Source organism: Brassica rapa, chromosome A03 (assembly GCF_000309985.2).
Source record: "Brassica rapa cultivar Chiifu-401-42 chromosome A03, CAAS_Brap_v3.01, whole genome shotgun sequence".
NCBI lineage: Eukaryota > Viridiplantae > Streptophyta > Magnoliopsida > Brassicales > Brassicaceae > Brassica > Brassica rapa.
Window position 1 is genome coordinate 28,195,623 of NC_024797.2, and position 26,385 is coordinate 28,222,007.

Below are 26,385 nucleotides of genomic sequence, written 5' to 3' on the forward strand. Positions count from 1 at the left end.
ACCATCGGATTATACTAAGAATAATTAGTAACTTATAATGATGGATAATATATATGTCTTTTTTTAAACTGGCCTTAGATAATATATGTTGATATTTTTTGAAAACTGGCCTACCAGATGTGATGGTAAATACGAAGTCTATGAAGACTACAAAATGCTAATCGATATTTTTTTCAACATTCGCATTATCATAATAAAGTATATTTATAGATTAAATGTTGTACAATGGTAATGCGAATGTTTAATTATGATCTTTGAATGTAGAAGAAAATATCGATTAGCCTTTCGTAGTCTTCATAGACTTCGTATTTACTCATCACATCTGGAAGAAATGAACGCCAAATATCAGATTGTTTATTCAACGAGTCCAATATGAATTAATTTAACTTGTAATTGATACACAAATATCATTTCATATCCTTTTATTTGACTACACACGATAACACAAAATTATGCAGAGATAGCACATGTGACAGCTTTTAACAGCATTCAATTCAGTTCAACTCACTTTATTTGACTCTCATATTACACACTAAAAGGCATGCCGTTTGCGTTGGTTATAGTCATACAATTTATGCAGGACGAGTCAAATATTATAATGATTTATATTTCCTCCGTTTTTTTTCATATTTGACGCTTTAGAATTGTGAACATAGATTAAAAAATATTTAATTTTCTAAATAAAAATGTCATTAATTGTTTACATAACTACAATTTAACCAATAATAAAATAGAAACTATAACACTATTAGTCTTCTAGTATTAATTAGTAATAAATTTTACATAGAAAATTGAAAAAGTCAAATAATTTGAAACAAAATTTTTTCTCTAAAACGTCAAATATAAAAAAAAACAGAGGAAATATATATTTATTCGTGTTGTTGTATATCAATAAGACCAAAGTTAAAACCTGTTTTAGGAGAATATTAGCCTGGTTAACTGTATCAAGGTTTTTTTATTTTCATATGTCCACTATATGTTCGTTAATACAAATAGTAAGAAATCGGAACTATGCGGAAAGTTTTACCAAGCAACGACAAAATGCATGATTGCCAACATTTCACACTTTGTCAGTGTACTAACAACAACAAATGTTCTAACTGTTTGGTGTTTACCTCAGCTCAATGAGCTGGTCCACATGCTGCCACCACATGATCCTTATTAAGATTTTCTTTTCTTTTTTTTTTGTGAAAGAACCTTATTCAAGAATATTCCCAGCCTCCTAAAATTCTGATTTGAAAAAAATGCGGAATAGTCTACTAAATCCATCAGTTTTTTACTTTCTGTTTTCTTACCTCGCTTATGATATGATATGTTCAGCATTTTCATGTAAGTGATTGATAGAAAACATCTATTTAAAACTACAGTGATTTATTAAACTGTATCTATTGACATCTAAATGTGTAGAAAGATTGCGCTATAACTCCATCATCACATTTGCCAAACTTAAGCATATACCATTTTTTTTGTAGAAGTAACTAATATGCTTAACGTACTTTTACTAGGTTATCTGAACATCAATTCTATATAGCATATTCGACATATTCAAAGTATCTTCTAGTAGATGCGAAAAAGGTTCAGGTAATGTAGATGCACTTTACTTAGACCAAAATATCGTTTTCTTTCTGTAAATACATTAGCATATACACAGTGACAAAAAAAAAAAAAAACATTAGCATATACACTACAAGATTTGCATAACTTGGAAATTCAAAGAACTTTAACTTTGTAATGCGAATACATCGTGCTATAAATCAGATTACTATTAATTTTTCAGTACAATTAAAAAGAATCAGACTGGAACAAGAAATGTAACATGTTCCAAATATTCTACTTAAGCCAATATGAGCTGTTCAACATTTTCATGTGAGCGGTCTAGATATAACATCTGTTTCGAACTACAAAGCAATATAGTAATCTGTATCTATGGTTTGGTAGACATCTAAATTAATATAGACTTTAACTCCATCATCGAATTTGCCAATCATTCTTGCCAAACTTAAGTATATACCATTCTTTTGTAAAAATAACTAATGTGCGTATTTTACCAAACAAAATTAAAAGAGCTAATGTGCTTAACGTACTTCTACTAAGGAGGCGACTGGTTTTCCCGTTACCACCCGGAAATGCAGTTTTTGCGGTTGGTAGCGGTTGTCGGTGGTTTGCAACAATCACTCAAATCGTTCTAAACTGCTTTAAACCGCTTCAAACCGCTTCAAACCGCTCTGAATCTCATAAATTCAAAAGCTGGCTCCAGTTATCGTTTGCGGGCGGTTGCAGAAGGGTAAAATTTTTTTCTTTTTTTTACACAATATATATACAAAAGTAAAAATATTTAATAAAAAATTTAAAATTGAAATTATGAAAATATTAAAATATATCTATTATATTTTAATTAATATTATAAGTTTTTATAATAATAAAAATTTCAATAAATTTTCAAAAATTAAAATTATAATTTTCTAAATATAAATTTTATATTTATTATAATTTTATGATTTTTGATATTTTTATAATTATATTAAATGTAAATATTGTTAATTTATTATTTGACTGTTACTGTATTAGGTAGTTAACCAGTCATAAGTCACCCGCAAACGCACTAATTTTTAACCGCAATATTAGTCGTACAAATCTCTTAAAACCGCTAGAAATCGCAACCGCCTGCATCTCCAAACTCTCGCAACCGCAATCGTAACCACTGCGTGTGAACCAGTCAGGCACTAAGTATCCGAAGATTGATTCTATTAATTAAGCATATTCCACATATCCAAACGTATCTTTTAGTCAATTAAATGACTGTAGTAGATGCGAAAAAGGTTCCCTGTAAGGCAGATGCACTTTACTGCATCAAAATGTCGTTTACTTTCTGTAAATACACTACAAGATTTGCATAATTTGGAAACTCGAACAAATGTATGATATATATCACGCTAAAAATTTCGTTACGGTTAATTTTGTAAAGAAAGATTTGGGAAAAGAAAGATTATACGGTCCTAATTTTCATAATGCCGGCATATTTCCTAATATAAGCTCTGAATTTCAGCTAATTTCTCTAATTATTTTATTTTGGTGACATGATAAAGAAAGAAGTATCCCCACCCAATGTAGGCAACCAGGATAAGGCGTTTAGGACAAAAAGACACGTGTATGGCTATCTTCCACGTAGATGTCTTTGTCTCTGTCTGATTTTTGGCACGTGGGTCCCCTTTTTCATGATCAGGACGATTCTAGCGAGTGCTTTCCAATAATTAATAATTGTGATTTTAAAAATCGCATTGCAATAAATATACATCTAATTTATGAAGAGTTTATAAACTTTTTAGTGTGCACGATTGACATTCAAGTCAATCATACAAAATACTCTTCCGTTCCACTTTTGAAATTTACAAATTTTCATAGAAAAACAAAAAATACATTTTTGTGAAAGTTATAATAATAGAATGGAGGGAGTAACTTTTATGTCAAGTAACAAAACTCCTTTCATGTACAGACGCGTGTAGTAGTCATTATATAAAAATGTTAACGTAATTTTCTTTAACACATGTACCAATATTAAGTTTTAACGAAAACATTGGATATATAATTGCATAGTAGCTTCTAAAACGTGTTAGTTGCTAATGAATTAAGCAAAGAGATATACAATGATAAATTATCTATAATCTAACTCGACACGCTTTGTCTATTTTTCAATTGAGCTTAAGAAAATAGTATATTTGATAAATGGCAAGTGTTAAGAATGGATTTAGTACGAAGTTTCGCCTCTGTTAAAAAAACAGTTTTAATTTAGCAAAAGATAATATTTTTATAATAATAATTGAAACGTTCTAGTAATGTTAGGGATCGAGTATATCCGATGCGGAGTTCTCGTGGTTGGACCATGCTGACGCAGAAACTAGCTGTCTTTAGCCATCAGATCTGACTCAGCTCCTAATAAGATTCTGACACGTTACTTTCGTCCAAACTGAACAGAGCATTCGATGCACTTGTTCGCGGCGCCTTGTATCTGTTTCTCCCACTCCTCAGGTGGGTCCTATCTCTATAAGTGTGGGTCCCATCATTTATCCGGGTCCCACATAGGCTTCACTTTCTGACCTATATATATCCTTCTAGTTTAATCCTATTTTTCTTCATCCTAAAAAACAAAAGAAGAATTAAAAGAAGGAAAAGAAAAACATTTTCATCTCTCTCTTCTTGAAAGCAATGGATCGGCAAAACTCCGATGACATCATGAAGTTTCTCGACGGAATGGCTAGCTCCGACGATGTTTTATTTGGCTTTCTCGACGAAGGAAACCACTCACCAGAGGATTACCCTGATTCCGGTAGCTTCGCCGGCGGCGAAGAATCCGATATGGACAACGATGCCGCCGGTTGCAATTCCGAAGAGAGCAAAACGTTTTGGAATGAACAAGAACAACTTCTCCAGGTAATTTATATATATATAGTTGATAAACTCTATAATTGTGTCTTCTTTGATTATAATTAAAAAAATCCAAGTTTTTTGGTGGGGTATACTTAATTTGGTTTTGGGGTTTATGTTAAATATGTAGGCGACACTGTATAGGACAAGTTCAGTTGAGACAAAGATTCGACAAGCAACCAAAGAAGCGTTGAAAGAAGTGAGATCAAAGGGTTTGCAATGTGTTTGCCGGAGACCAGCGACCGGCGGTTGCCGTAGCTGTTTACGCGGTGAAGTGGCTAGCCGTCTCCGAGACGCCGGCTATGATTGCGTCATTTGCAAATCCAAATGGAGAAGCAATCACGAGATCCCTGCAGGTATAATAAATTATATCCCCATTTTACTCAGTTTTTCAAATTTCCAGTATTTTAATAATTTCCATCTGATAAAAAATAGTTCATGAATAAATTAAAAAGATTTGTGTGATTCGATTTATGATTTTTAGAATTAAAGAAATTTTCAAAAACCTTACGTTTGATATGGACTTGTTTTGAAACGTTCAGCCCTCCTTATCACCAAGTCAATGGAATTGTCTAGATATTTGCTTATTGTATCAAGTTGTCATTAATTATAATAATAGTTGGACCAACCATAATATTTTTTAATTGAAAATATTAGGCGAGCATGAATATTTGGAAATCGTGGACAAATCTGGATCAAAAAAAGGCGAGATCCGTGTGGTGATTGAGCTATCTTTTAGGGCGGAGTTTGAGATGGCGAGAGGTAGTGATGAATACAAGCGACTCATTGGAATATTACCTGAAGTGTACGTCGGAAAAACAGAGAGGCTAAAATCGCTGATAAAAATATTGTGCACGGCAGCTAAAAAGTGTATGAAAGACCGGAAAATGCACATGGGTCCTTGGAGAAAACACAAGTACATGCAAGCCAAATGGCACGGCACCTGCGAAAGAAAATCCGTGATGCTTGTTGACACGGAGACGGAGGAAGATAAGAGTGTGATGCCAAAGCCTAGAGTTTCTATGTTGAATTATGGTATTTATGGAAATTTATCCTCCGGAATGGGCCGTCCAGCCGCCGTCGCGGTCGTGTGATTATATACATATATAATATATATAGACATACGTATATGATAAGTAGCTTAGGAGGAGATTAAGTGAAATGAGTTTCACATTGAGAGTTTGCGTGGGATTGTATGGCCGATGATTTTGTGTGCCCAAACAGGGTAACTCCTTGGATCCATTATAGTATACGCAATGTTATTTTAACTGAGGTAAATTCTAATTGGCATCCTTAGACATGAATGGATGATCTACTTGCTGAAGGTTACATGTGATAATTCTCGAAAGCCAACACGGTTTTGTAAGAGTCACTTAGGCAAATGAACAACGTGAATAAAAAACATGGTCTCTGACTAGTAAACAATTCGGAGGAACAAGTGGAATTAAAAGAAAAAAAAGTACAGGGAAATGAATATGGATTTTACAGGAATATTTGTTTTGTGAAATAAATTAATATATAGCGTTGCAAGGTTGAATAATGCGTATTTAAAATGGGTAGACTTGAAATTGATACGTGCAAGTATCATCGTTTTCCGACAGAGCATTAGGAATCTAAATCAAGGATTACTTAAAAACAAAGATCTGGTACAAATTTGTTATTTTGTTGAAAAGATAAGATTATTGCGCATGACAAACATGTTTAATAATCCAAGTTTTGACAGAGCATTACAAATCTGAATCAAGGAGTACTTCAAAAAACAAAGGCTGGATTATTGCCCGTATTTGAAAGCCTTAGCGACTCTCCCAACTTTTCTTTATTAGAGTCAATTGACCAATCACAACTTACCACATAACAAAATACACAATTTAGTAAACATATCTCTATCTACTATGAAAATGTACAATTGTCATTCTTTTATGAACTGCGAATCGGTAATTCACACTTAATGTTTATTTTTTAATATCAGTCTCGACCGAAGATATATCTATCTGAAGAAGTTTTGCATGAATCATGTTAATACTACAACGTTCTACTTCTACATGTACGTGGGAGAATGATAACAGTTTTTCTTTTGTCGAGAGAATGACAATATAGAAACAGTTCAAAGTTCAAACAGTTTACCAAAATAATAATAATTCAAACACAGTAAAATGGCACATTAATATTAAACTCAACTGTAGAGGAGTTAATACCTTGCCATTATTAGAGCATGTGCATTGAGGGTTTATAGGGAGAGTTCACACGAAAATCAAGAAAAAAAAATAATAAAATAACTCAATCACATGAACCCATCTCTCCTAAAGCTCTCAGGGCTGAACCCCTCTCTCCTAAAGTTCATCACTGTAGCGCGGGTCCCACGTGTCGTGGCGGCCCGCGATTGGTCTAGTTAAAAAAAATAAAAATAAAAAGAAAAAAAAAATATTTAATAATAAAAAATTGAAAAGATGAACCTCAAGAGAGAGTTTGCTGATGCTGATGCTCTTAACACTAGACCATGGAACTTATGATAACTTAGAGAATCAATCCTAGAGGACCCATTCCAGGACCAACCGAACCGGCATTATTGCGAGCTCTTACCGGTCCTGGAGCCGGAGCAAAAGCTTCTGAATCAGAAAGAACCACTCCTAGTTGAGAAGGCGCTGGAGACGTCAAAGCCTGATGGACTGGAGAAAGAGTCGGTGACGGGGAAGGGATGGCTGACGGGGACGGTGGGCATGACCTTGACGGCTAGCTTCTGGCCATTGGGACACTTTTCTGAGCTGCCACTGATGAAAAAAAAACGGACCTGAGCGGTTAAGCACAAAGAGAGAGTCTCCGTCTGATAGAGAAGTTATGGGTGAGTCGTGTTGCATATGTTGTACTCTTCTTCACTCACCTCCAACACTGAATCTTTTTCCTTGGCGTACTTAAAATCTTGCAGTTGCACCAATTGATATTATTATGCTTTATTACTTTATAATAATGACATTAATGTGTACAATAAATAGGAGAGAAGAAAGAGACTTACAAAGAGTGTCATTGACTTGAAACCGGTTCCGGTGAGAACAATGAGAATAATCCTCGGAAGGAGTAAGGATCCAACCATCTCTCCCACCAACATAGAACTTGTACCCATTTGATAAGCCTATTGCATTCCCCAAACCCATTAACATCACTATCATCAAGTAAGCATCAAACCTTATGACCAGACCCATCTCTCCAAAACTTAAACTAATAAATTTAAGTAAGTTACTCTCCTGAACTGTATATTGTGAAAAGTCTACAGCAGGTGAAACTTCGTATATTGTGTATATCCTCAATGCGTAACACAACAGAAACACGCCAAACTTCAACATTCTTTGAATATGTCCGAGCCATACTCCAAAAAACCATGTCAATCAACACTCTCTCTGTATCAATGCACCAGCATGTCAAGCTCCAAATCCCTGAGCTTATATATTTCTCTTAGGTGCTTGTATGTGTATTTATTGTGAAAGTAGAAATCATAGCCGTTGGACGAAGCCTTTTGGCCGAATCCCATTCGCAAGAGAATATGCAGATTAGTTTGAAGCGTTTCAGCTTTTCTCTTCTCTTTCTTCACACGTTTTGACATGCAATGGATTTAACGGGTATCTTCTTTTCACACTTTTTATTTACTCGCTTACAAAGCACAAACAGCCATTATTAAAAACCAGATCTTCTAATTTGATAGTAAGTTATTACAAAACTGAAACCATTAGTTTTTAACTTACCGTTTATATTTTTTTGTTTATTTTATCCTGGACATGATGAGTATTATTAATTCTGGACAGAAATATGTACAAGTTAGCTAAAAAGGAGTTCAATACAATCAAGTTTTAGTGGGCTAATTAAATGGATTAAGTATGCAATAAGACAGGCTTTCTACTTTTAAAGCCCAACTAGTTCTCTTGGAGAATAATATAAATTTTCTTTGGATCAGAATAAATGACCTTCAACTTTCCACCAACAATACTCCTCCATATCTCTCTTCTTCGTCTTCTTCCCCTTTAATTTTACACCAACTAAACATATCGAGAGGTCTCAAAAAAGGTAGATTTCAAAACAAAAACTATTCTTTAAAATTCTCTCTCTAGTTGAGACGATTTCCGGTGGTTTTTAGTTTCCTTTTTTATATTTTTACTCTCTCCCTCGTCGTGGGTTGAACCAATTACCGGCTTGCAGTCACAGTTTTTATTTTTGGGAAGTACTTTCTACCTTTCCTTTCTGAGAGTTTCTTTCCTTACTTGTCATCCAAGAAAGTTTCACCTCTGTCACTCTTTCCTTTTTTTTGTACCGAGATTGATTCTTATTTCCATTCTCACATGATTTCATTGCGTATCTGTGTGGAATTCTGCGCTATCAAAGAGAAATTCTCTTTGACTCTTTCTGACTTGCTCCCTAAGACTTGCGGTGCTAGACGGCTCACTCGCCGTTCCTTCCTTCTGCAGTCGTTAGTGATGGAAGATTCTCTGCAACTTAGCTTGAAATCTATGAAACTGGTGGATGACGAAGAACCCCTCACACTTCCTGATAGCCCGAGATTCAGGGTTTTCGATGAGAACTTGACGAGTCTGCTGGGGATGTTACTGAACCCGGATTGTCAACCAATGGCTAAAATGATTGATTATATGCCGACCGCTTGGCGTGTGTATGGTAGAGTCAGAGGCATAGCATTGTCTCGTGATAGGTTCTAATTCATTTTTCAACGTGAGGAAGATCTTCAAACAGTCCTAAAGGACAGACCTTGGTCCTATAATCATTGGGCTTTGGCTCTGGAGCGTTGGACTGAAGATCCACCGGTTGATTTCTTGCGCTATATGCAGATATGGATCTGTATCAGGCACATACCGACGAAGTTCTTCACAACTGATACCATGTTCAAGCTTGCTTCTGAAGTGGGTAAAGTGGAAAAGATAGCTTATGATCCTAAATTTTCACTTACTAAGGATTATATCAGAGCGTTGATTACCTTTGATACTGAGAAGCCAGCCAAAGCCACTCGGAAGTTGACAGTGAAGAAAGATGGAACAACGGTTACTATTGAATTCGAATATGAGCGAATTCACAAGCGGTGCTTTCACTTCCTTTGCATTACGCATGAAAAGGTCAGATGTCCTCTGTTGAGACGAGGCGCAACGAGGCAGGATCCAAATATTTCTGCTCCTATGAGTAGAGTGCAAGACATTGAGGAAAGGGTTGAAAGTAGTCACAGAAATCCTCCTATGGAAGGCCCTCCAGGCTTCCCTCCGTTGTTTCCAGAACTCCCTCCGCAAGAACAGAAAGCTGCTATGCTGTACATCTCCCATGCTGACGCTACAGAGAGACAAGCGAGAATCATGAGAGTGCGCCAGGCTATCTCAGACCAAGACCAAACCCACGTCGCTACACTAACGAAGTTTACTGCAAACCTAGAGAAGGGCAAATGACATGTTTACTCGTACCCGGAGGATACTCAATCTACGAAAACATTGAAGAAGCCAAGACCTGCATTGTCTCTACCATTAATCCGTGATGAAGCTTCTGACTCTGCGCTTTCAGGATTTGTTGGCTCGCAGGAGCTAGCGGTCACTACGGGCTTTCAGATTGGTCTGTCTTCTACGACGCCATCTTCCGGTGACAGTATTACTCCTAAGCAGCAGAGACGTAGACCTCCTTCCTGGAAACGTAAAGCTCAAGCTGGTAAAGGAGCTTCTCCTAGCAACCGAATCTCTAAGTCTTCAGCGCCACAATTGGAGAGTAGTGGTAAACGTAAGACTGATGCGATTTCTATGTCTCCCTCCAAGAAACTCTCTACTCCAACAACTAATTCGGTGGCTTCCAGTCTGAAGCCGCTGCTCCCCCAATGAGTATTTGGTGCTGGAACTGTCAAGGTGCTGGAAGCACTGAGACAGTTCAAACCATCCAGGAAGTGCGTCGTAAGCACTTTCCGGATATTATGTTCTTGATGGAAACAAAGCAACAGTTTGGTTACATTTCTTGGTTACAGAAAAGTCTTGGTTATGATAAAGTTTTTACGGTGGAGCCTCTTGGTTTGAGTGGAGGCTTGGCTGTTTTCTGGAAGGATAGTTTTGAAGTTGAGATTCTTTCAGGGAACAAAAGGATAATTGATATGAAGGTTCGCTGTCGTTCCTTGTCTTTTTACCTCTCATGCGTTTATGGAGACCCAGTGAGAGCAAGGAGACAGGAAGTTTGGGATAGGTTAATGGATATTGGAATGCGTAGAGATGAAGCTTGGTTGGTTGCTGGTGACTTTAATGAGCTTATGTCTAATGACGATAAGTTGGGAGGAGCAATCAGGGATGATTCGACCTTCTGGGGTTTCAGAGATATGGCTCATTGCTGTAAAATCAGAGAACTCAGGAGCTCTGGTAACGTTCTGTCTTGGACTGGCTGGCGTGATGGTGTTTGGGTGCAGTGCCGTCTGGACAGATGCTTTGGTAACGATGAGTGGTTCAATTTGTTCCCTCGGTCTAGTATGGAGTATGGGGATATGTGGGGCTCTGACCATAGACATATATTGATTGGTTTTGTTTTGGAGCAGAGAGAACTCCATCGAGGGAGATTCTATTTGGATAACAGGATGTTTTCTAAGGATGGCTTTGAAGAGGCAATAGTGCAAGGTTGGGGTGACCATAACGAAGACACAAGCCTTATGGATCGCATTGCCCGGTGTCGTAGGGAGATTTCTAAGTGGAAGAAGTCAATTGACCTTAATTCTCATGAGAGAATCTCTCGGTTAAAAGCTGCCTATGAATTTGAAATCAGTAAACTTCATCCTTCCCGCGTGATTATGAAAAGTCTTAAGATACAACTATCTGAGGCTTATCTTGATGAGGAACGTTTTTGGAGGCAAAAATGCAGAGAAGAGTGGCTGAGGGAGGGTGATAGAAACACCAAATACTTTCATAATGTTGTGAAGGGTCGCAAAGTAAAGAACAAAATACTGATGCTCTTAGACGAATGGGGAGAGGAACATTTCTCTGAAGGCGCAAAGGGCCACATTGCTGTTGAATACTTTCGGGAACTTTTCATGAGCTCCAACCCTTACAATCTTGACACCCTGTTCCTCAATTTCCCTGTACGTATCACTGATGCGATGAATGCTGACTTGCTTGCTCCTGTATCACTAGAAGAAATAAGGAAAGCAGCGATGAGTGTCAATGGAGGCAGTGCCCCTGGTGAAGATGGTCTGACAGGATCCTTCTATCACAAGTATTGGCATGTGGTTGGTCCTACAATCTCTAAGGAAGTCCAGGGATTTTTTGACTCAGCTGTAATGCCGGAAGGATGGAATCACACCCAGCTGAGCCTCATCCCGAAAGTCCCTAACCCGGTTAGAATGCAAGATATGAGACCTATCAGTTTATGTGCGGTTCAGTATAAAATTATCTCTAAGATTCTCTGCAATCGCCTGAAGATTATCTTACCGGAAGTGGTCTCAGAGACTCAAGGAGCCTTTGTTGCTGGTCGCTTAATCTCTGATAACATCATCATTGCTCATGATACTATCCATTCTCTGCGTAAATGTGATAGAGTTGCGGAGGATTTCATGGCTGTTAAGACTGATATGTCTAAAGCTTATGATCGAGTGGAGTGGTCGTTTCTGGAGACATTGTTGGAAAGAATGTGCTTTGATCGTGTCTGGGTCCGCTGGATTATGGCCTGCGTAAACTCGGTGTCCTATTCTGTTTTATTGAATGGCTGTTCTCATGGTTTCATCAAGCCAGAGAGGGGACTGCGACAAGGGGATCCACTGTCTCCTTTCTTGTTCATTCTTTGTGCTGAGGCCTTGGTGAATTGTCTCAATAACTCGGCTTCTGCTGGAAATCTGCACGGTATTCAAGTTGGTGTGTCTGGTCCTGCTATCCATCACCTACTTTTTGCAGATGATAGCTTGCTTATGTGTAAAGCTAATGCCAATGAAGCCACAGAGATTATGAATTGCCTCAACTCCTATGGTGAGGCCTCTGGACAAAAGATCAATTTGGATAAGTCGTCCATTATTTTTGGTGCTAAAGTCTCATCAGACGCTAAGAAAGCAGTAAAAGAGACATTAGGCATTGAGAAAGAAGGAGGTGATGGCACTTATCTTGGTCTGCCTGAGTGTTTTAGTGGGTCTAAGAGACAACTACTCAGCTTCCTTAGAAGGAAACTTCAAGGTCGCCTCAACGGCTGGTTTGCAAAATCTCTTTCTCAAGGGGGAAAGGAAATCTTGATCAAGTCTATCTGCTTAGCTCTTCCTATTTATGCTATGTCTTGCTTCAGGCTTCCTAAGGATACTTGTGCTCGGCTTAGGAGTGCCTTGACAGAGTTCTGGTGGAGTAGTGGTAACAATAGGAAAAAGATTGCTTGGGTTGCTTGGCAAAAACTGTGTAAGTCTAAAGATAAAGGTGGCTTGGGTTTTAAGGATCTGGAAAAATTTAACCAAGCATTACTAGCTAAGCAAGCGGCTAGGGTGTTGAATAATCCAGATTCTCTTCTGGCTCAGGTTTTGAAGCATCGCTACTTCAAGAACAGCTCTTTCCTAGATAGTGGGGTGGGGTCCAGACCATCTTTCGCTTGGCGCAGTATTATCCATGGGCGTGAACTTCTACAACAGGGTTTGCTGAAGAAGATTGGCTCTGGCTCTGATACAGTAGTGTGGCGGGATTGTTGGATTGCTGATCCTGTCCCTCGTGTGCCTGATTACAGACAAGGGTCTGTTGTTGATCTTACTCTTAGAGTGGAGGATCTTCTGATTCCTGGTACTGGAGTTTGGAACCAGGAACTACTATATCGCACTTTTTCGCCTAAGGATGCTGAGATTATAATGCAAATCAAACCTGAGATTGCTCAAACGGACAGTGTGGTCTGGGGATTGTCGAAAAATGGACTGTACACATCAAAGAGTGGGTATGCTTTGCTGGAGATTATTGAGGAGATTAATACCCCTCAGGTGGAGAGCATTCCTCCAGTAGAAAAGAAGCTCTGGTCCTCTTTGTGGAAAACGAAAACAACTCCTAAACTGCGCCATTTCCTTTGGCGTATTCGCTCTGGTGCCTTGGCGGTAAAGGAAAGATTGAGATCGAGAGGCATTCAACTTAATGTTACATGTTCCTCTTGTAACAATGGTGCGGAAGATATTGGCCATGTTCTCTTTCACTGTCCTTTTGCTAAGGAAGTATGGGCTCTTTCGTCGATCCCCATGCCGCCTTCAGGGGTGTGGTCTCGCTCTGTTTTCTTAAACCTTCTTCACCTGATTAATTGTGGGAAGCGAAGGTCTCAGGCTCCGGAAACTGGGCTGGTTCTTCCCTGGATCCTATGGCAGATATGGAAAGCAAGGAATGCATTTTGTTTTGAGCACATACGCCTGGACCCTGCTGTTGTCTTGGATAAAGCACTGGTGGAAGCAGAAGTATGGAGAGAACTTCAGGCTCCAGCGGTACAGCGAACTTCTCAGGTGTTAGTAGCTCAGGACGCTCGACAATGGAAAAGGCCGCCTACTGGGTGGGTTAAGTGTAACTTTGCTTCTTCATGGTTAGACCCTACTAGTGTGTGCGGTGGAGCTTGGATAGTAAGGGATAGCTATGGCAAAGCCATCTTGCACAGCAGACGTTCTTTCCCTTCTTTACCTAACCCTGTGGAGGCTGATCTTCTCTCTCTACTATGGACTTTGGAAGACATGGCTAATCTGCGTGTTGATAAAGTTATCTTCGAGTCTTCTTCACCTTACCTTAGAGAGGCCTTCCTCATCAACCCTGCTCCTGGTCTAAATCCTTTGATAAATATGATCATGCAGCGCTTCCATGGTTTTTCTGAGTGGGATACTGATCTTGTGCTGTTCGAGAGTAATAAGGTGGCCGCCTTCATCGCGAACAGTGTGACGAGGGATCAACGGCTGCAGTCTTATATTGGCTCTGGTGGCCCCTCTTGGCTTCAGACCTTAATATCGCAGGAGTCGGGACTTGATTCCTCTTAGTGTCCTCTTCTCTCTCCTTTTATGTTGAGATGTTGCTGTAATACTACCTACTGGTAGTTGCTTTCCTTTTATTTTGCTTGTTGGGTTTTCATTTTGTTCCCTAGCTTATACTCTACATTCCTTTGTGGAGGCTTTGTCCTTATTTGGGTTTTAAACCCTCAAATATGAATGAAACTTTCAGTGTTAAAAAAAAAAAAAGAATAAATGACCTTCTTCCATGCTTTAAGTGCACGATACGCTTACTAAAGATGCTGGTTATGGTTTTGGAATGACTTGTTTGGTGGTGAAGCTTATGGTTTGAGGAACGACTTGTGTGTTGGTGAAGGCTATGCTTTGCGGTTGATACTAAAGAGACATGAAAAAGAAGGAGTGAGGGAAGGGCATGAAATGTAAGAGAGATAGCCATTGAAAGACAAGTTATGGATCATTTGTTTGAAGTTTGTGGATTTATTATACAGAGACACTTTTTACGGTTCAGTCTTTGGAGCAAGGTTTGCTGGATCAAGTAGTCCCATAAGTTCAAGGAAAAAGACGATCAACTCCTTACTTATAGCTGTCTGTCTGAAGTGGTTTAAGTGAGATCTGAGGCTGACACTTGAAGATCAAATCTTAGGGTTGGATTTAGATCACTAACTCGCTTACAACCCAAGTAAACCCAATCTTACTAGTACAATCTTTAGCATAACCCGTAAATATAATTTTGAAGACCAAATCTTAGGGTTGTATTTAGATCTCTTTATTGTTATGTCCCACAACTTGAGACTTAAAAGACAAGATAAAACATCCACATCCAGTGAGAGACTTTTTCTTATTATGTCCCCACTAGTTGAAAATAAAAATAGTAGTGGGAAATAATCAACTTGAGAGTCTGCTAATTAATTAAACAAAATAATCTAAACGTGTTAATTAGGCCTACAAAATCGGATGTTACTTAAGAAGCAAGAATGTTCCTGAGAAATGTTCTACTCTCCATAGTCCATACGCTACGTATTGAGACCAGATTACATGCAGTAATATGGGCACATGTTAATAACAAACGCATGGCATGCGATAAAATCATCCGAGTTACACGCAGTTAGCTTATAGATGTGTTATAAGAAAATAAAGATAGCTGAAAGAGAACTCGGCTAGAATTAATCCGATTTTGAAGGAGCCATGAGAATTACATGTGTTCATTAAACCATGCATTATAAACTCCACAGTATAAATTAACCGACTACTACATAAATAGATATATCGATATGTGGTCACACAAGAATCATCTCTCCTTAATGGCTATAGTGTAATCAGTTAAAGAGACCAATGAAGATACATCGTGCCATAATCCTGGTGACACTCTTGGCTTTGATCAAGACCGCCGTTTCCCAACTTCAATCGATTGAGCAGTGCAGAGAGGTGTTCGACAGTTTCATGCCGTGCATGGGCTTCGTCGAGGGAATCTTCGAGCAACCTTCTCCACAATGCTGTAGAGGCGTGAGCCACTTGAACAATGTCGTCAAGTTCAAGACTCCAGTTACTACTCTTTCTCTATTTACGTTTTTTTTTTCAGTCTAGAGCCGGTCATAGGCACAGCCAAGTGAATTACTCGTCTTGGAGCCCGAAAATTTTAAGTTAATATATATACACAGATTACCAAATTATTTTAAAATTCTAATATTAAAATTCTTACAAATTGTTTATGGCTCTCGAGATCTCAAGGCCAGTCCTTCTTTTCACCATTAGCTATTAGTAATCTGACGTTATATATTAAGCAGGGATCGAGGAAGAATGAGCAGGGGACTGGACAGTTAGAGAGAGTATGCGAATGCATAGAGATGATGGGAAAATCAGATCATCTTCCTTTTCTGGCATCCGCCATCAACAATCTTCCTCCCCTTTGTTCTCTTTCGCTCAGCTTTCCTATCTCTGTTGGAATGGACTGTTCTCAGTAATTATTATTCTCCTCTCCATAATTTTTAACCTAAAAATGTCATTTGTTACAGTTTTCCTATGTGTAAAGGACTAATATTGGAGTATTTTCTTTTTCGTTACAGGTTTAGAAACATGAAGGAACTCGACGCTGAAAAAGTAAACTAGTTACAAGAAGATATGAATATTGGAAAGGGAAGACTTGTAATAGCTATCTGTGTATGATATATATAATTTAGCTTATTGTATTAGTGACGAGTCTTAAAAAGCAAGCAAATGTTAAGTTCTATAAGCGGTTATAGTATTAATATTATGTGTACTAGATACTTTGCCCGGGCTACGCCCGGGTTTATTCAAATAATGTTGTATTTAATATCAATATTACAATATATTACTTCTATGTTATAAGAATATAAATAGAAATTGAATTTTTTTTTTCGTCATAGAAATTGAATTAGAAATGAGTAAAACTTACAATATATTAACTCTGTGTTGTTCTTCACCTAATAATTGTAAACCGTTAAATCGATCACTATCTGCAAATTTAATGGTTTGGGTTTTATGATTTTTGATAAAATACATTGGAACTTGGAAGTGAGTATTTGCTTTTATGTCTGTTTAACTTGGAACTTTGCTGTTATCATTTGTGGTAGTGTAGAGATTCAGCTATGTGCAAAGTGACCATGCATTTAGTTTGCCCATGTATATGGATCAAGTAAGTATATACAACTTCAGAATCTGTGCGCTTCTATAATGAGTTTCATGAAGGCAACCATAAATCGCAGTGCGTATTAAAGTTTGACTTCAACTAAGGTGGCCGTTTCAAACCTTGATATTTACAAACTCTTTGTATGTTTTTGTGCTAATCTACCCACATTTGTAACTGACCCAACCAGAGATTTTTTTTTCATAACGAAGTTCGATGTGTTGTCAAAGTTAGGGAATGTATGAATTTGCATTCCATGATAAAATAAAGTGTATAAGTGGACATAGAAAATACTAATACTCTTCAATGTTCCCCATAAATTAATAAAAAAAAAAGTAAATGCTAACCTTAGTGGGTGATAGTTTGCAGAAATTTTGAAACAATACGAAAACTCAGAAATTGGAAAAGATAGGATTTTTTGCTCAAAAAAAGAAAAACATAGGAATTTAGAAAAGTGAAAACACATGAAAGCTAAGTGGGGTTGACGGTTTGCTGGACTCCGACCAATCATTCACGGGGGCGTTTGCAAGTCTTCTCTTCCTCAGCCAAGCTTGGAAGTTTTGCTTCATCAACTTACTTGGCATTGCTGAAGGAATCCCCAGTGGCGGTAGCCGATAGTGGTTTCTGGAAGACAAAAATGACGGTTAAGGTTTTATTCCTATTAACGATAAATTTTACAGTGTAACAAAACCGTATATGATCATACCTCCTCCAAAGATAGGGTGGTGCTTTCATTTTGTTTAGTTTAGACAACTCGGTATCAAACACCAAAAATGTGACACTGTCTTTGCCATCTTCAACGGACAGCTCTACACAGAAGCTGCGTAAAATAGCCTCAAGTTGTTATGATCATTAACAATTTGGAGCGTTTTGTTGGACATGGGTGAGTCTTTGACTCCAGTGACATTGGGTGAAACACATCTGTTGCAGCGTAGAGAGGTGCCACACTTTGCAACTTCCGTCTGCAACCGGTGCAAGAGACATAAGACCAGCCATTCTGCTGAAAGACGTTGACAATCCTAGCTTGACAGAGAAAATCTGCTTCCTGGCTCTTTACGACATAAACAGACTTAACACTGGAATAAATTTATTAACACTTGGATATTTTACTTTAAAAGTATGAAAGAGCTCAACTGACATGGTCGTTGGAGTTGGACAGATAGGCATGAAGATCACCAATTGTCACAAGCTCTTTCTTTTTAATTCCCCCCTCCATGGTTTCCACACGTGTGAAAACGATTTCTGCTGCACACTCTCAAGCTAGGTGTTGAACATTTGCGTCACAAACCTCTCTGTGAATGCTTCAATGGCGGGGATGGTGGTGTCAAAGTAGAACTTGGTGGCCGGAGTTGAGTTGAGTTAAGATACAGGTTACCTAAGAAAGACCAATTATGTTTTAGATTAGGTTACAAATGATGGAAACGTATGAAGAAGACTGTATTTTGGGAAGCATATTGAGCATAAATATATATATTCAAGTCATAGTTAGTTGAATATACCAACAAATATTTTTGGATAGACCGTGGTGAGAACCATAACTGACAGAGTTACATCAGTGGAGTTCAAGTGTCCCCTAAAAGCATCATCCCACAAAGACAAATACACCACCACATATCTGTTGAAGGAGTGTGTGAGTTTTAAGAAAAATAAAATTGGCAGATAAGTGAAAATGAAACCTACGAAATGGTTGATGAGGGCTTACGGGTCTAGGACGACAACAACGGTGACGTTGTTGAGAGTGGAGCCTTGGACGGCCCATATCTGGCCTGCAACATCTACAAAAAAAAATGTGTAAAAAAGTAGGCGATAACGAAAATTTAGGGGATTTGTTTTTAGTATATTTGTGAAACAAAATAGAAACCAAAACAGGGAAGTTCTAAGTTAATGTTTGCTAAAGATTGGAGGTGGTCAAACTTTCTCAGTATGAAGTTCTAAAGGTTGATGACAGGGGCATCGGCAAGGACTTTAAACCGATGAACTTTAACAATTGGTATACAGATCCAAAGAAAGCGAGCAAGCATATAAAAGCTATGTGCTGACCTTTCTCTAAGTGTTGATATCATTTGGCGTTGATTTATCCACCCTGACTCGCGTACCCAGACTTTCTCATCCTGATCCCATGAACACTCTACAATCGTCTCGGAGTACACGGCAGGGTCTGTATCATCTGTTGCAGTTTCAGAATTATCAGCTAATAGATTCAGGATAAACCCATGAATAACAGAATTATGCGAAGCCATAGATGAGGACCAAGTAGTTAGATGATCAGAGACAAACATGAGGTTTGTTTCTAATATTTACCATATATCAAGAATCTGCAAGGCGAATCATTGACTTGAGAAAGTGGATGTACATACCTTTCCATCTATGAAGAGTAGTAGGGGGCCGGCTGATTGACCAGCAACAACAGCGGAGGAAAAAAAATTGAATATAAGTGTATCATTTGAAGAGGGGATGATGGAAGGGGCGTAGGGAGATGAAGAGATGATACCGAGTAACGTATAGTAAAGGAAGGGAGGGAGGGAGACGCAGAAACGATGGTGAAGAAAGGTGGAAGACGATGAGCGAGAAGCGTAGCGCCTCGTATTATCCGTCGTGCCTTTTTTTTTTTTATTCGAACTGGGTAACACAGTCCAACACGATCCGGAGAAGCCCATCAAACACAGCAGAGCCCGTAGAAAGAAAGAGATCTGCTACCCAATTCTTTTGCCAGGGTGGATTAATGAAATGTTCTTATTGGCCAAATATAATTGATGATGTGGACATGCTAGAATCCCTTTATATTTGGCTTTTGGTATAGGATAGATTTTAATCAGCTGGCTTCTACTTTTATAGTTCTTAATATCATTATGATACAGTGACCATTATTATGTACCGAAAAAGAGTAATCAATGTCTGTCCATTAAGCAAGAATTTTTTTCTCAGCGAGTAAATATGTGAGTTGAAAATGATGGCTCAAATTGGTGAATTAATCGCATTATACTTGAGAAGAATATGAAATAATCAAGAAAGAGCGTTTATAAATTACAACTGACCACTAATCTTTGATTATTACTTTTATGTGTGTGATTGGTATACCAATGACGAAAACATTGATTAGACATATCACCAACTCTTTCGCCTCTCGTTTATTTGTGTGATTGATCATAGATCATTATCCTCTTAACGATAAAAATTTTAATAAAATCTTTGGGATATATAATTGGGTTTTGAAAAAATGACCAATTTGAGTTTCCATCACACTACGTATAATATACAAAGAAAACGTTTTAACATATGATTCTATTGTTATTTGCTTGACGAAACAAACCAAATTAAGATTAGGAAAAACTGAAGGGATGTCACTCTAAAGGACGAAGACTTGGAAGGGACGAAGAAGACACTCCAAAGTGAATCTATTGAATTAGCCGACATGAATTTATGGAGAATAAGAAAATGAAACATAAGTAATTGTATGTAGTACTTGGCTGCTACACGTATAAGGAAAACGATATCTTTCATAAAATGATAAAACAAAAATTAACAGTACCGAATCAGACTCTTAACAACATACTTAAAATAATAATTGAAATAATAAACTCTTAGGCTTTGAATGGTGACTGCAGTTTGAGTGGTGTGGGATAAGCGGTTTAACTGCGGTGCGGTTTTAACATTTATAAAAACATATAAATATATGATATATGTAGAGATTTTTGTTACTGTTAACTGCGGTGCGATGCGTGACGGTTGTAAACGTTCGAATCCTTAATAAAGTGTTAAAGCAAGGGGATTAATGAAATATTTATTGTGATAAAATAACATAAAAAAAAGAGGGAAAAGTCGTGGGAAGAGTACGCGTTGGCATTGGCCGAAACTGTTACTGTCACCGCCAGTTCACATTTTCTTACATCAAAGTCAAAGACCATTCCTGTCATAAATAAACCCATCTCTCTCTCCCTCTGGTTTTACTTGGATCATCTCAGACGAAGACAAAGGAGTCAAGGGTGTTTTCAATTTCTAAGAATGGCAGGCAGGGAAATTCTCCATAAGATGAAGGTACTAACTGGCTTATCCTATTTGATCTGATCTGATCTGATCTGGTCTGGTCTATTGTCGGTTACCCTTGATTTGATTCGTTTTAGTTATTCTCTGTCTGCACTTGGAATCAGCTTCTCTGATGTTCTCTCTTTTGGCTAAAGTTATGATTTTTTTAGCTGGTCCATGGAAAATTCATGAGTTCTTTGATTAAATTCGACTCACATGTTAGCCTATTATGAAGATTCTGTGCAAAGATAGTAGTTAAATGTCTGAGCTTTTTGTTTACGATACTCTCCTCTGTTTTGGTTATTATACTGTGCTCTGTTTAAAGGTCTGAGCTTTTTGTTTATGGATGTGAATGTGTCTGCAAGATTCTTACTTTCATGTCTATTTGAACATCTGTGGGATAGAATCTTGGATCCTGTATGATTGCAATACTAACTCTATTGTTTTGCTCTGAATCATTAACCTAAAGGCTGGGATCTGCGGAGCAGCTCCTGACATGGGAAGAGGCAAAAGCAAGATGTGGAAGAACATCACTCACGGTTTCCACTTTATCAAGGGCAAATCAAACCATCCCATGGAGGACTACGTAGTATCCGAATTCAAGAAAGTCGACGGCCACGAACTTGGTTTGTTTGCCATCTTTGATGGTCACTTGGGTCATGATGTTGCCAAGTACTTGCAGACTAATCTCTTTGACAACATTCTTCAAGAGGTAAGTTTAAAAAAAAAAAATCTTAACTTGAGGGTAAAAAGGTGAATTAATACTAACTGATGATGATTCCTTTTGATTTATTTCTCAGAAGGAGTTTTGGAGTGACACGGAGAGTGCTATAAGAAGCGCTTACAGATCAACAGACGCAGTGATACTTCAGCAGTCTCTCAAGCTTGGTAAAGGCGGGTCAACGGCTGTAACGGGGATTCTAATCGATGGTCAGAAGCTAGTGGTTGCTAACGTTGGAGACTCGAGGGCGGTGATGTCCAAGAACGGCGTTGCGCATCAGCTCTCGGTTGATCATGAGCCAAGCAAGGAGAGGAAAGATATAGAGAAGCGAGGTGGCTTTGTATCAAACATTCCAGGTAAAAAGAAGCTCTGTCTGTGTATATTATTATTACGTTTCTTGACTAGCTACTAACGTTTCTTGAAGTGTTGCAGGGGATGTTCCACGTGTAGATGGACAGTTGGCGGTTGCGAGAGCGTTTGGAGATAAGAGCTTGAAGATACATCTGAGCTCAGAGCCGGATATTACGCACCAAGCAATTGATGAGCAGACTGAGTTCATCGTTTTCGCGAGTGATGGTATCTGGAAGGCAAGTTTAGTGACTTTGGTATCTTGTGTGTTTGATGTAGGGACCCCAGTTTCTTTCTAACATGGTTAGTAACTGCAGGTAATGTCGAACCAAGAAGCGGTTGATGTGATCAAGAGTGTTAAAGATCCGCAAGCAGCAGCAAAGCACTTGATAGAGGTAGCTATATCTAAGAAGAGCAAAGACGACATCTCCTGTATCGTTGTCAAGTTTCACTAGTCTCTTGTTCTTTTTTTTTTCAGAGAGCTTTTGTTTATAAATTACCATCAAGTTTGCAAGATAGAGATGTATTTTTAAAGTTGTCTGTAAAATCAGTAATGAAATTTCCCAGAATATGTAATATATGTTATGTTAGTAATGTGTTTGTTTCCTCTACAAACCACTAATAATAAGTTATACCATTTCTGATACATTTTGCTATTTTACTCTAAAATAAAGAACTTTTATAATGCAAATGAATTTGGTCCAATGTATTTTCTTATAATAATATTGCTTTTTAATATAGAATAAAAATAGAGATTATTATTTCTTCATCTAAATATAGAAGAATAAATAATAATAAAATTTACAAAAAGAAATAACAATAAATTAGAGTAAAACCGCATATAAATTGTATTATAGAATTAAAATAACAATGAGTTAGAAATGTTTTTGGTAACACTATCGAGTGGAAGCCCAAGTTTGAAGCAGTGGTTTTTAAGTTCCAATCATGTGATCGATGTGCAGACAATGTTAGGATCTTTAGTAGTTGTCCTAATTTTCTGTATCACATTATTCACTTGTATAAATTGGATATTGTAAAAAAAATTTAAGAATCAATGAAATGACGTTAAAATGTTTAGATGGGTCTTCCTCATACTATTAGATTATGATGAGATGTATTTTATGTAATGATATAGGTTTTTGTAATTTTTATAAGCTGTCACGAGATTTATTCGAATTTTCCTTTTAGAAAAAAAAAAATAAACCTTGACGAAGAAGCCAAAAATATATTAAACTGGACAGTATAAGATCTGAACTAAATCGATGTGAACTTATTTAATCAGAACTTACTTGATTAGAAATGTTGGCATCACCTAACACAATTATTTTTCATCCAACATTATCAAGGGTGTTATAATTTTGGCATGTGTCCATGTGCCAAAATATTTTTTTACTCTTTAAAAAAAATCTCTGGAAGATTGACAAAATATATTGAAAATGGTTGGTTGGATGTAACAAGTGTACTTGGTTTTAATTTATGTCTACAACCATAAAAATTATTAATCATTTTTGGTTTACTTTTCAAAGTTAAAACTAAAAAAGTTAAAAAAATGGTAGCAGAAACCTTATTTTCTAAAACATTATTTACTAAGCTGTAAAAAAATTATTGCTGTAAAAATATCTTTTTTATTTTCTTCTTTTTCTCATTTAATTTTTACGATTACATAATATACAACTATATCAAAAAATTATACATAATAAATTCTACAATAACATTTCTACAATCTAATCAATTATCTACATTATAACCTTAGATTCTCAAAAGTCAACATATTCTTGGAGCTTATATGCGTGGTATTTGTTAGTACTTGAATCACATCCTATGATTTAGAGATTTAGATCTATAGACACTATAGTCAATAACTCATTTGTCATGCGAATATAAAGAAGCGTGGTAATTAAAAAAGAATAAACCAAACCAACATTTAAAAAAAAAATCAACTTATAGTGTTTACTTATTTTAGCAATGCTCATCAAATAACAAAATAAAACTAGTTTAAGATCTACATTTACGCGCAACAAACACTGTATATACAAATTATTTTTACATCAATTTTTTTATTTTACGTTTTTATCTGAAATAACAAAATAATAAATATATAGTACATAATTGAAAAACGATTAACTATTACATATACAATTAAATTGACACAAACAATTTATTGACAATCATTTTGTTGTAAATAAATCTAAACAATCATTTTTACTTATTATGTATGGTATATAATTAAATTTAAATGATATTAACATAGTTATATAGTATATTTTCAATATGACTATCTACTAAATGAAATTTTCTAATCATATTGTTTTATGATCATGTGTATTTTTATGGATAATTAGCGGTTGCAACAGCGTTTGGAGATAAGAGTTTAAAAATACATCTGAGCTCAGAACAAGATATCACACACCAGGAAATTGATAAGCAGACTGAGTTTTATTGATTTCGCGCGAGTGATGATATCTGGAAGGCAAGTTTAGTGACTTGGTATATATCTTGTGCTTTGATGTAGTCTCAGTTTCTTCTAACATGGTGGATATTTTAACTGCAGGTAATGTCGAACCAAGAAGCGGTTGATGTGATCAAGAGTGTCAAAAATCCACAAGCAGCAGCAAATCACTTCATAGAAGTAGTTATATCTAAAAAAGCAAAGACGACATTTCGGTTCTAACTAGTAACCGTAAAATGAATAGAAAGAATAGGAAAACATAATGATAGGGAATAAAATAAAAGAAAAATTTGTTCCTCTTTTTATTTGTCAAGGAATAATTATAATCGTTTATTCTTTAAATCTTAAGGAATGTTAAAGAATCATAAGTAACAAATATTCCTTATAAATGGTGTAAATTATAAGGAATGCTAAGGAATTAGCTATATCCAGTCATTCCCTTGATCACCATTTAGATCTTTCATATATCTTTGTCAAGTTCTGCTAGTCTTTTTTTTTCAGAGAACTTTTGTTTATAAATTATTATCACATTTGAAAGATAGATATGTATTTTAAAGTTGTCTGTAAAATCAGTAATGAAATTTCTCAGAATATGTATTATATATTATGTTAGTAATGTGTTTGTTTCATCTACAAACCACTACTTTTCCTACAAAGTCATAATACAAATGAAATTTGGTCCAATGTATTTTCTTATAATAATATTTCTGAAAATATAGAATAACAATATATATTTCTATTTCTTCATCTAAATATAAAAGAATAAATAACAATTTTATTTGAGAAAAAGAACTAACAATAAATTAGGAGTAAGTTGCATCTAATTCTATTATAAAATTAAAATAACAATGAGTTGGAAATGTTTTTAGTAACATAGCGAGTGGAAGGCCAAGTTTGAAGCGGTGGTTTTTAAATTCCAGTCATGTGATGGAATCGATGTGCAGACGATGTGAGTAGTTGTCCTAATATTTTGTATCACATTGTTCACATGTATGAATTGGATATTGTAAACAGTTTTTAAGAATCAATGAAATGACGTTAAAATGTTTATTCGAATCTTTTTTATGAGATCTCTTTTATGCAATGTTTTTAAACCCGACCCGAACATTGAACCGGACGATTTACCGGATCGCTGGGTCATTGGATCGACCGCGGGTGAACTGCGGGTTAATAAATAAATTAATTTTATTATATAATAATATATTAGCTATGAAAATAAATATATAAAAACTAAAATTTAATATTTTTAAATGTTTTTGAAAACATAAAATAATAGTTTGGATATGTATATATTTTATGTTTAAAAAGTATTTATAAAATACTTGACTTTAATTTTTATAATTTATTTTCATTTGACATATAAAATATCAAAAAATAGTTTAGATTATTTAAATTTTTCTGTAACAAAGTAAGAGTTATGACATCTAAAGAAATCAAGATATAAAATTCATAAATATTTAATGTCTAATATGAATAATAAAGTAAACTTCAAATTCAAAATAAACCAAAAGCAAAAGATCATTGTAATAAATTGTCAATATCGGAAATAAACTAACACTAAATCACATCAACTAATGATTTTCTCTACCATCGTTGACTTCATTTTCTTCAAGTGACATAGTGAAATCTTTATCAAAATCTAAAAATCACAAATATAAAACTGAAAAGGGAAAACCTAATTTTTTTTTGTCAGCGTCTAACTTCTTAATTGGAAACTTAGAATATAAAACATAATTTAAAAACTAAAAAAATAACGTAAAAGTTATTTATTGGTTCAACCGGTATTGGGTTCCAAGTTTTAGTGGATTTTTGCGGGTTTTTGTAGGTTTTTAAATATTGAGTTTTTC

The 26,385-nt window shown here is 36.3% G+C and overlaps 4 protein-coding genes, 1 long non-coding RNA gene and 1 pseudogene across 10 annotated transcripts; 4 read left to right on the forward strand and 2 right to left on the reverse strand.

The window, feature by feature from the left end:
* The first annotated feature begins 4,129 nt into the window (after nt 1-4,129).
* LOC103861824 lies at nt 4,130-5,726 on the forward strand. Its single transcript, XM_009139531.2, has 3 exons — nt 4,130-4,428; nt 4,553-4,778; nt 5,080-5,726. Exons 1-3 carry the CDS (start codon nt 4,204-4,206, stop codon nt 5,514-5,516), a joined length of 888 nt encoding a protein of 295 aa, XP_009137779.1. The 5' UTR covers nt 4,130-4,203; the 3' UTR covers nt 5,517-5,726.
* Nucleotides 5,727-6,523: 797 nt separating this feature from the next.
* Nucleotides 6,524-7,800, reverse strand: LOC103861825 (annotated as a pseudogene).
* A 947-nt stretch (nt 7,801-8,747) lies between these two features.
* Nucleotides 8,748-10,271, forward strand: LOC103862131. The gene is made up of 3 exons (XM_009139840.1): nt 8,748-9,112; nt 9,266-9,843; nt 9,964-10,271. The coding sequence occupies exons 1-3, from the start codon at nt 8,748-8,750 to the stop codon at nt 10,269-10,271; spliced, it is 1,251 nt and encodes a 416-aa protein (XP_009138088.1).
* Nucleotides 10,272-15,603: 5,332 nt separating this feature from the next.
* LOC103861826 (protein ARABIDOPSIS THALIANA ANTHER 7) lies at nt 15,604-16,691 on the forward strand. The gene is made up of 3 exons (XM_009139532.3): nt 15,604-15,895; nt 16,138-16,310; nt 16,417-16,691. The coding sequence occupies exons 1-3, from the start codon at nt 15,686-15,688 to the stop codon at nt 16,457-16,459; spliced, it is 426 nt and encodes a 141-aa protein (XP_009137780.1). The 5' UTR covers nt 15,604-15,685; the 3' UTR covers nt 16,460-16,691.
* Nucleotides 16,692-17,227: 536 nt separating this feature from the next.
* LOC103861827 lies at nt 17,228-19,794 on the reverse strand. Of its 6 annotated transcripts, none has more exons than XR_001958041.2 (7): nt 19,355-19,793; nt 19,038-19,164; nt 18,700-18,763; nt 18,497-18,612; nt 18,136-18,372; nt 17,704-18,048; nt 17,228-17,621 (listed from the first exon to the last, which is right to left on the reverse strand). It is a non-coding gene; the product is annotated as an uncharacterized LOC103861827 (long non-coding RNA). The 6 variants fall into 6 exon arrangements; XR_004456263.1 differs by having other exon boundaries at nt 18,497-18,570; nt 18,678-18,763; XR_001958040.2 differs by having other exon boundaries at nt 18,700-18,772.
* Nucleotides 19,795-20,769: 975 nt separating this feature from the next.
* LOC103861829 (probable protein phosphatase 2C 58) lies at nt 20,770-22,735 on the forward strand. Its single transcript, XM_009139533.3, has 5 exons — nt 20,770-21,032; nt 21,490-21,732; nt 21,821-22,097; nt 22,174-22,328; nt 22,407-22,735. The coding sequence occupies exons 1-5, from the start codon at nt 21,000-21,002 to the stop codon at nt 22,542-22,544; spliced, it is 846 nt and encodes a 281-aa protein (XP_009137781.1). The 5' UTR covers nt 20,770-20,999; the 3' UTR covers nt 22,545-22,735.
* The last annotated feature ends 3,650 nt before the right edge of the window (nt 22,736-26,385 follow it).